This window comes from Micropterus dolomieu, unplaced genomic scaffold (assembly GCF_021292245.1).
Source record: "Micropterus dolomieu isolate WLL.071019.BEF.003 ecotype Adirondacks unplaced genomic scaffold, ASM2129224v1 scaffold_79, whole genome shotgun sequence".
NCBI classification, from domain to species: Eukaryota; Metazoa; Chordata; class Actinopteri; order Centrarchiformes; family Centrarchidae; genus Micropterus; species Micropterus dolomieu.
This window is the reverse complement of record NW_025744079.1, coordinates 323-10992: the sequence shown is the minus strand read 5'-3', so window position 1 is coordinate 10992 and position 10670 is coordinate 323. Positions and strand designations below refer to the sequence as shown.

The 10670-nt window shown below is 40.1% G+C and overlaps 1 protein-coding gene across 3 annotated transcripts; it reads right to left on the bottom strand.

The window, feature by feature from the left end:
- Positions 1–2647: 2647 nt before the first annotated feature.
- On the bottom strand, positions 2648–9766 carry LOC123967146 (phospholipase A2 inhibitor and Ly6/PLAUR domain-containing protein-like). 3 transcript variants are annotated; one of them, XM_046043170.1, is made up of 7 exons: positions 9659–9695; positions 8897–9022; positions 6783–6900; positions 6489–6590; positions 6217–6384; positions 5932–6048; positions 2648–3153 (listed from the first exon to the last, which is right to left on the bottom strand). In XM_046043170.1, exons 3-7 carry the CDS (start codon positions 6832–6834, stop codon positions 2921–2923), a joined length of 672 nt encoding a protein of 223 aa, XP_045899126.1. In that variant the 5' UTR covers positions 6835–6900; positions 8897–9022; positions 9659–9695; the 3' UTR covers positions 2648–2920. The 3 variants fall into 3 exon arrangements, with proteins under 3 accessions (XP_045899126.1, XP_045899125.1, XP_045899127.1); XM_046043169.1 differs by lacking the exon at positions 8897–9022 and having other exon boundaries at positions 9659–9766; XM_046043171.1 differs by lacking the exons at positions 8897–9022; positions 9659–9695 and adding an exon at positions 8603–8685.
- Between the last annotated feature and the right edge of the window lie 904 nt (positions 9767–10670).

Genomic DNA, 10670 nt, shown 5'->3' with positions numbered 1-10670 from the left:
GGGGGTTGGCAGGAAAGCCAAAAGTGAGGTAGGAAACCCACTGGGGGCCGAGCAGGAGGCTGACTGAGCAAAGGGAGCAGAAGCTGGCTGGGCCACCAGCGGGACTGGTAACGATCGGACCACCAACAGGGAACGAGGAGCTGGAGTCGTTCTGACCACCGACTGGAAGGCTGGGCTGATGACCGTGGACCGGACACGAGGAGCTGGAGTCGGTCTGACCACCGACTGGACAGCTGGGCTGAGGACCATGGACTGGACACGAGGAGCTGGAGTCGGTCTGACCACCGACTGAACAGCTGGGCTGATGACCATAGACCGGACACGAGGAGCTGGAGTCGGTCTGACCACCGACTGGACAGCTGGGCTGATGACCACGGGCGAGACAGCTGGGCTGATGACCGAGGACTGAGCACAGGGAGCAGGAGTCGGTCTGACCACCGACTGGACAGCTGGGCTGATGACCATGGACTGGACACGAGGAGCTGGAGTCGGTCTGATCACCGACTAGACAGCTGGGCTGATGACCATGGGCGAGACAGCTGGGCTGATGACCGAGGACTGAGCACAGGGAGCAGGAGTCGGTCTGACCACCGACTGGACATCTGGGCTGATGACCATGGACTGGACACGAGGAGCTGGAGTCAGTCTGACCACCGACTGGACAGCTGGGCTGAGGACCATGGACTGGACACGAGGAGCTGGAGTCGGTCTGACCACCGACTGGACAGCTGGGCTGATGACCACGGGCGAGACAGCTGGGCTGAGGACCATGGACCGGACACGAGGAGCTGGAGTCGGTCTGACCACCGACTGGACAGCTGGGCTGATGACCACGGGCGAGACAGCTGGGCTGATGACCGAGGACTGAGCACAGGGAGCAGGAGTCGGTCTGACCACCGACTGGACAGCTGGGCTGATGACCATGGACTGGACACGAGGAGCTGGAATCAGTCTGACCACCGACTGGACAGCTGGGCTGAGGACCATGGACTGGACACGAGGAGCAGGAGTCGGTCTGACCACCGACTGGACAGCTGGGCTGATGACCACGGGCGAGACAGCTGGGCTGATGACCATGGACTGGACACGAGGAGCTGGAGTCGGTCTGACCACCGACTGGACAGCTGGGCTGATGACCACGGGCGAGACAGCTGGGCTGATGACCGAGGACTGAGCACAAGGAGCAGGAGTCGGTCTGACCACCGACTGGACAGCTGGGCTGATGACCATGGACTGGACACGAGGAGCTGGAGTCGGTCTGACCACCGACTGGACAGCTGGGCTGATGACCACGGGCGAGACAGCTGGGCTGATGACCGAGGACTGAGCACCATGGACTGGACACGAGGAGCTGATTGATTGGTTGGTTTATAAAGCTGGTGAAGGTGGGGACCAGGCTTAACTGGCCCAGCCTGGTCGTACATCTGATCCAACAATGCCCTAAATTTAAAACACTAAAAAATCTTTGTAAACATTTCCCAAATATACCAAGAAATTCAAATTTATATCAGACACACAGAAACTCCCCTATTTATTGAGAGAAATGCCCAGATGTTAAATAATTGCTGCAAAATATGTCTCCTCATGCCATGAAGTGAGGACAACCAGTGGAAACTGATAAATAATTGTACTAATTTTCAAATTATTATTATTTTGATTGTTTGATATTTTAGTAATTGTTTTGTTTTTAAATTTCACATTTGATACTGATTTATTTATTTATTAACTATTTTTTGTCTATTAATATACACACATATGTTTACTGTTTTATCGACTTATTTTATTTAAAGTTTTAATATATTATTATAATAACACACACATTACTGTTTCATTTATTTATTTCATTTTCATTTTTTTTAATATATTTTTATGTTTTTAACACACACACACACACATACACTCGGTTACTGTTTTATGTATGTATTTTATTTTAATATTTCTTTTTACGGAATTTTTATATTTTATATATATATATATATTTTATTTTTATTATTATTTTTTTATTAACACATACAACAAATTTTACTGTTTTATTTACTTATTTCATAAAATTTATGTAGCTTTGGCAATACTGTTCATGCCAATAAAGCTGATTTGAATTGAATTTGGAACCACTGAATGATTCAATTGAATGATTCAGAGGGGTGTCCTAATACTTTTGGCAATATAGTGTAGTAATCCCTTACGCTAGTCAAAACATCACTGCATTAGTACACTAGTGACTGGATAAAACAATAATTGGCTGTTACAGTTGAACTTACGTGTTACTGAGTAAAGCGTTACTGCCCAACACTGCTGACTGGCAATTAGATTTGAATTCTGCACCTGTACTGTGACAATATCAGAGCAGAAGAGTCTCCAGATGACACAGAATCCACTTAAAGTATGAAATAAATTCATAAAAACATACTTTGTTTTAAATAAAATCAGCTTTATTGGTAAGTTGGTTCTCATACAAAGAATTTGCTTTGGTGTATTGGTGCTTAACAATAAACATAGTAAAAAAAATATATATAAGACAGATAAAGACAGAGGTAATGCTGCAGATCAAGAATCATAAACATAAAATTGATAATAGGATACAAAAAGGATCAAACAATAATAAAGGATGTGTACAATAATGACTAATATGACTATAATACTTTCCTTCTCATATTGAGTCTTACATTAATATCAAACATTCGTATTTTTCTAAAATTAAGTAATATGATTGTACAATATACTGTTACTGCATTCAATCAGGTTTGATTAAAAAAATCTATTAACTTATTTGATTATGTACCCAGTAAATTAAAGCCATGAAAAAAGTAGTATCCCCTCTGTTGTGTGTACAAGTATGTGTTTGTATATGTGTCTATTTCTTTGCTGCCTTTGTGTCCCACCGCAACTTCATCCAGACTCCATCCCTGATATCCCAAAATCAGGCTTCAAAAAAACGGAGGGTAAAGATGAGGACTCCGAGCAGCAGACTCATACAGCCGGCGTCACTGGCAGTTCTTGTAACAGCATTACACAAACTGGTCCCACAACAGGATGGTGTACTGAAGCTACCAAAACCTTGCAAGACAGGTAGGCTACTCAGGCTGTCACCAAGTGCACACAGGTTTGCAGATGCACAGCCAGAGAATGGAGAAGTATTGCCTCCAGTCGTCACTAAAGATAAAAAAAAACAATGTTTTACTATAGATACATTATTTTTTGTTAAGTAACTTCAGGAAGTATTCAGATCCTTCACACAAGTTCACACCATTACATGTTTTTGGTCCTGGATCCCATCCAAGCCCTTTAATATTGAGTATCACATCTGATCCGATACTTATATTCACCTAAATGTTGATTAAACTGATTTCTGACCATTACTAAATCTGACGCATTTTATATTTCAAGATGTTCTTTATCCAAATACTGAAGTTCCTAATTAAACGTATAAAAGCTTGAATTATTGATATGAGGTTGAGATGCCATTCTCAATGAAAGTTGCGTGGCGCTGCGGAGAGCCACCAACTGCAGTAGTGCACGGATCATGGAATATTCAACCAGCCAGAGGCAACGATCACGAACTGTTCACAGACAGTCAGTGATGCTTTACAATACTGCGGCGTGAACACATGTGATGTATTCAAATTGATTCGTAACAAAGTATCTGTTCCTGAACAAAATAAAAAGGTCTAGGTGTGAAAGCATCCTTATATTAGTAGTAGGTAATACTGTGGGATTGTTGGATCTAAAACATAAAATCTTAATCCGTAAATTAACTAGCCACCATAGCTGTCATACAAATGTTGTGCAGTGAAACTACAATAATTACCTTTGAAATGTAATTAATTCAGGGACGTGCACACATAGACATCAAAGGGGCTTCAGCACCTGCCCTTTTTCCTCTTCAAGAGAAAGTGCCCTTTTTTCTGGGATGCTTTTTTTTTTTTATAAAAGAATATACAGTATGTTTATTCCTGTTTGCAACAGATTCCCTGTCAAACAAATATATTTATTGGGGAAAAAAATCTAAATAGGCTATCAGGTCAGAAGATGAGACTTTGGAGTTCCGATGCCCTCTCTCTCTCTCTCTCTCTCTCTCTCTCTCTCTCTCTCTCTCTCAGCACTAAACTATCAGTGCCTCCAGTTTACCACTAATTAAACAAAAGATAATTTAGGCTTATGTCTTGCTAACGCATGACTCATGAGCTGAGCTAGTTAATAAGTTAGCTGAAGTTTATCTAAGGCAATATCTCATGGCCTTAAAACCTAATGTACCCTCTGTGTCTCTGATGGAGACACTACAGGTGAACACAGTTACATTTGTGTCTAATAACGTCATCACAATCGCCACATTGATATGCAAATTACTCGTTAACTAATTAAAATACGCCAATTTGCACACATTTGACAAGTCACTGCAGGTGAATGGGATAAAGAAAATCACCACAGAACTTCCTCAGTTAATGACTTACATCAAGAGTTGGCTATTTTCCTCTGAAATGTGCTGTGGAAATATGCAGATTAGCTTGTTTTGGTTAATATAGAATAAATCTACAGATGCAAATAGACCGAGGGTATTAGGCTTAAAACCAACACCAATTAAAGATGTATTCTTGAAGTTTAATTTCCATTAGAGTAAAAGAAGACCTGGAAGCAAAATAGACCAAAGTCTCAAAATTGACCACTCCATGAAAAAGTGCCTTAAAGAGTAACTTCATAGTTTTGATGGTTGGCTCTTCATCTAATAACTCTCCATTCTATTAGTTTGTTGTATGCTGATAGATTCTTATATAATACAGACAGCCCTCCCTCAAATGTGAAACTAAGTCCACGTCACCATCAGTAATTGTGTGTGTGTGTGTGTGTGTGTGTGTGTGTGTGTGCACGCATGTGCATGGTAAATGTAATATAATAGCAACAATAATTAAGTATTTGATCAATACGTTAATGTATTCAGGCAATTCAGTATTCTGTTGCTTGGCTGTGTGAAGCTGAAGGTTATCTTTACTCATTTGGCACCTTGCTTGTGAAACAAAAAGTAAAAGTATTTAAATAATATTTATTTTAATTATGCCTGCAGCCCAATGCCACAGTTTAGTGTAAAGATTTATGTGAAGTGTTATGTATTCCAATAACACCAATAGAATTGAAATGATTTATTGGCTTGTGAAAATTATTAATGAAACTACATCATAAACGTACCTTGATATCCTCGGGCAGAGGTCTGTTGTCTGTTCCAGAGTCTCGACTGAAAACTAAAGGGGACAGAGCGTTTGCTGTCAGGGCCCCGAGGCTCTGGAACAGCCTGCCCGAGGAAATCAGGTCGGCTGAGTCAGTGAACTCTTTTAAGTCCCTTCTTAAAACATACTTTTACAGGAGAGCTTTTCCCGATCTTATTTGACTTCATTTTATCCCTTTTATTTTATTCTATTTTACTAATTTTATATTAATTAATTGTATTATTCTTTACACTTGTTAAAGGACTTTGTAACTTGTTTTTGAAAAGTGCTCTACAAATAAGGATTATTATTATTATTATTATATAAATATATACTTGAAACTAGTAGCATAGAAAACATGCACATTGTGGCATAGTTTGCTTTGCGGTCGGCTGCTCCTGTGATAAACCTAGTGAATACTAAAGAAGACCGTGGTCTCTGTGTGAACTGATTATTATGTAGAAGAGTAAAAATGTGAGTCAAAAAATGAGTTAATATATTTGTCTTGTTTAAAAAAATGCTATTTTTTTTCACTTGAGCCCCTGCCCACCAAAATGTCTGTGCACGTCCCTGAATGAATTAGATGTATAACATAAAATATAATATAAATGTAAGTAAAAGTATCAATATCTCAACATTACTTTCCACCACTGGTTGATTTTCCACACCTCACAATGACCTCACAACCCATGTGGAGACAAACTATGTTCAATTATTTATCAGAAAGACTCACCATTCACTTTAAAGCAGCGGTCCTCTGCTCCCTTACATTGTAATTGAGATGAGTTGCAGTGAGAAATGAGGGGGTCACAAGTGAAACACTTTAAGCTGTTTGGCTGAGGAACAGGCTCTGAAACAGAAAAGAACGACAGAATTTATTTGAGGAAGAGAAAACATTTGTGTCACAAAGTGAAAGTAGAAAGTGTCAGTAGATGGCAGGATGCCAGTGTTCTTTGTTCTGTTTTTTATTTTGTCTCTTTTCTTAAATTAAATGAGCTACTTATCAATTTGGACTTACTAGGTAGAGTTTCTGTGTTGCAGTTATCTGTGTTGCAGCACTGAAGAGATGCAACTATCTGCGCAACACCCGCGTTAAATGAAAATGTCTGAGGGCCTGTAGCTGGACACACGGAGGATGGTGCACACGCCTTGATGATTTGTGGGACGGTAACTCCAGATGTAGAAACTACAAAATCAAAGCACAGTTTGTTATTGTTGGAAGTCAGAACACATAACTGGCATTAAATGTATTTCACTGAAAAGTAAGAGATCACATGAAGAAAACATTACCTTGAAAGGTAGCTGTCACACACATGGTCTGTGAAGAACATGGTAATGATGGTGGGTTTGTACACTGATCATTTTGGCAGCTTTGACACTGAAGGGCTCCAGCTGCAATGGGGAGAAAAATTGACAACTCAGTGATGAAGTTTTGGTTCTGGTTAATTTAAAAATAATAATCTGTTAATATTAAGATTTTTAATCTTTTCAACAAAAAAAAAAGCTTTCAGGCAAAATTAACGTCTTCAAACCTTTAAATTTTGCTTCCTGCAGAAACTCTAATGTGATAATAAGTGGAGTTACCTGTGCTGGAGAGCGCCCAGATGAGAGTCAGAGAAAGGATCGGCTTCATCATGATGATCAGGTAAGTACTGTGGATCAGTTTTCTGTGGTGATGATGATACTGCACCTTTTATATATACTGCACAGATGTGGAAAACATGCATACATCAGGGATTGGGTGTTCCCATTTAGGGTTAAAAGAGAAACACTAAGCTTTATCCGGGTTAAACAATTTAAACAGAGCTTGTCAGAAGATGACAGGATGCCAAAGTTTTTAGCAAATCTAGGTGTGTCTTGAATGCAGTTTGTTAATGTATTACAAGAAATACTAGATGACTTTAAAAGAAAGTACTTCCTTGAAGGTCCGTGCATGAAGTATAATTCATCAGTTGTTCACACTGTATAATGAAAACAGCCAGTTTAGGGGGTATTTCCTAATTTTATTGTCCTACTTGCGCTAAAGCAAATGTTAATTGACCAATGTGAGCTCATTTTTCCAGAGCCGATGCTGCCTAAACGATGTTAGCACTATGCTGTGTTATTGTCGCATTGAATGAAGACGTGCAATGCAATGAAGCGCACCAAAGCGTCGGCTTGTTCCATTATCCAACTTACACAATGAAAATTGAACAAGAAAGTGTAAACCACAAATAGAGACCAGTTGCCTTCGAGTTTTTGAACTGTCATTTTAAGGATAGCTAAACTTATTTTAACAAATAGTGTAGCCTAAATGTTGAACATAATTCATACTTGTCGTATTTCTGCCTCTCAATCAATTTATTAATTTGATTAAGGCTACTTGGCTAATCTGTTACTTTGGGTGAACATTAAAGGCTATACATAGTGTTATGACCAAGCGGCAGACTTCCGGAACAATGGTCTTAAACAACATAATAACATATAAAATACTGTTTTCACTGTTCACTCTATTTGCTTTACTGTTTGAGAAAGACTTTTTCGACCCGTGCCCTTTTTAGGTGCGGCTTAATTCATTTCGGCTCACTTGACCGCAGTAGACCCACAGCAATGAAGTCAAAGCTGGAGATAAATCAACCCTTTGTCAGACTCAACAAATATACTACAAATAATACATCATTAGGCTATGTAGCCTAGGTATGAATCACAGCACTCTATAATAATTCCAGTACTGACTGACATATTAATAAAAATAATGTATGGTTAAGTGGCAGAAATACAACAATTATGAATTATGTTCAATATTTAGGCTACACTATTTGTTTATTTATTAAGTTATTAATAATGACATGACACAACAATGGCATATTATTTTGAAGGCGAGTTGTCTCTGTTTCCGGTTTACACTTTCTTGTTCAATTTTCATTGTACAAGTTGTAAAATGGAACAAGCCGATGCTTTGGTGCGCTTAATTGCATTGCACATCTTCATTCAATGTTACAATAACACAGCGTAGTGCTAACATCAACAACATTTAGGCAGCATCGGCTCTGGAAAATAAACTGTTCAACATACATTTGCATTAGCGCAAGTAGGACAATGAAATTAGGAAATATCCATTAAACTGTCTGTTTTCATCTTACAATGTGAACAACTGCATTCATGCCACAGCAATTTATATAACAATATTTTTGATACTATAATAATATTAAGTATGTACTTTTTACTAATGTTGCTTGCTAACTCAAATAGCCAATCAGCCAATCAGCAATCACATGGCAGCAACTCAATGCATTTAGGTATGTAGACGTGGTCAAGGCAACCTGCTGAAGTTCAAACTGAGCATCAAAATGGGGAAGGAAGGGGATTTAAGTGACTCTGAACGTGGCATGGTTGTTGGTGCCAGACAAGCGGGTTTTCAGAACCTGCTGATCTACTGGGATTTTCTCTAGGGTTCACAGTGGTCCGAAATGGTCCAAAAGAGAGAAGAATATCCAGTGAGCGGCAGCTGTGTGGACAAAAATGCCTTGATGTCAGATGTCAGAGGAGAATGGGAAGACTGGTTCAAGATGCAGTGGTTTTAAGAAGTACAAAATTTTAAAAATCTGCTGCAAGTGCATCATGCTGGTACAGTTAAAGTGCAAAAAAAAAAGAGTCTGTTAGTGAAGACTTTGGGTGCTGTGGTGATCTAGAGTCTGATGGCAGATGGTACAACTCACACAGGAGGCGTGTTACCCGAAGCCCACCAGAAGCAGCACACAGCAGGTTGAACCGGACACAAAGTCAGAGACAAAACAGCATGGAGAATCCAATAAATTTTCAAAATAAAACACCCTGTGCCGACCCTATCATAAAACAACAATAAATATGGTTAAAACAGACAAAATAGTAGTAATAGATGCACAAAAATGACAAATTAACAAGTCAATAACGTTGGGCATGCTACACGCTCCGCCGCTGAAACATTTCTGAGAGTGAACGGTGGACATCGACGGCGGGCAGAGGATGGTACAAAACCACGGCACAGCCCCAGCGTGGCACAGCCAGAATCACAGAATGACTTTTGGAGTTGGGCTGCCGGAGCTAATGCGGCCATTGTAGTCAATACTTGTGCTCATACTAGAAGCAGCTCTCCGCTCTGCTGAGAATACGCAGCCAGTCTATTTGTGATGGAATCCACATCCACTATAGCAATGTTACTTGTCTAAATGTTATAAAGTGTGGCAACAATCTCATTTACAATATTCATCTAGCTCACTAACCGTTTTGTTATCATCCACTACATTTAGCTGTGTTGAAATTGCTGAGCGTTCGGTGAAAGATACAGAGATAGCAACGTTACTGAAAAGCAGACAGGCGAGCTAACACAGATGTATCTTGTCGGCTAAATACAGTAAATGTAACATTATCATGTAACAAGCGTGGATTGGTTCAACCTCAAGCTGAAAAAATATGACTGTAACGTTACAGTGGGTGTTTACCTGAGTTTCCAGCATGCTGTGTTTCTGTCTATAGCCGCTGTCACGCTGCTTTTGTCCTGGGAGTATTGTGCCAATGTGCACCTGAGCTGTATTAAAGGTACGGAGCCGGTGTTGTTCTGCCTCTGAGCTGGGAACATTGAAGTAACAGAGCCTGAACATGTCTTGAGAAAAGCCACAGCCTGCATGCCAGTGTTTCTGCGTTTATTGCGGGATCTCTGTATGAAAGCAGTTGTGTTTTGGATTATGCTCTCTCATGAGTTCAAGCCTATGGTTCAAGCATGTGTACGAGCACACACCTGGTTGCAGTCTTAAAACCTCACAGCTAGTGGCCGCTGAGGAGTAGGAACTTGCCCAACACTGTAGATCAGGGGTATTCAATTATTCAAAGATTCAAAGAAAAATTCAAAGAGGTCCTGTTAGAGAAATTTTCCCGAAGCAAAGATCCGGAAAATCATAACTTGCGTTATCATTCAGTACCATAACGTAGATGTATCAACATATGTTTTCAGAAAAAACTAAATTAAAAGTGAAGCTTGAATCCGTGTATTGTTCGTTCTTTATTTCGTTTCAAAACCAAATAAAAAAAAAAGTATTTTTTTGTTGAAAAATGGAAAAACAGATACAAACTGATACTACAGGTCCCCCACTGCGTTGACCTGACGCTATAGGGATCCCCAGTGCGTTACAAACGCCGATAGGCCTTGACCATGGGTCCATATGTGAAGAGTCGGGGAGTGAGAACAGGTTATAGGGATACAACACCGGTCAAACGCAGCTCCTTTGTTTTCAGTTATGGGTTTAAAACAGAAAAACAAAACAGATGTCTGTTTTTTGTCTATGAAGATTCTCAGTCATCCAGGTCATAGTTATCCAACGAAGGTTAAAATCAAGGGCAACTGGACTTGGTTGAAGATACTGGAAGACATTTCGTCCCTCATCCAAAGGACTTCTTCAGTTCTGACTGACTGGCAGGGAAACTCAGCTATTTAACCTCAGTGGGGTCGTTTGCCAG

Excerpts from the sequence above, each read along its gene's own strand:
- LOC123967146 (XM_046043169.1), bottom strand. The coding sequence starts at position 6,834 with ATGATGAAGCCGATCCTTTCTCTGACTCTCATCTGGGCGCTCTCCAGC. Across the intron at positions 6,049-6,216 it reads CAACACAGAAACTCTACCTA|AGCCTGTTCCTCAGCCAAAC; the intron begins GTAAGTCCAAAT and ends TTTCTGTTTCAG. Across the intron at positions 3,154-5,931 it reads CCGCTGCTTTAAAGTGAATG|TGACGACTGGAGGCAATACT; the intron begins GTGAGTCTTTCT and ends TTTTATCTTTAG.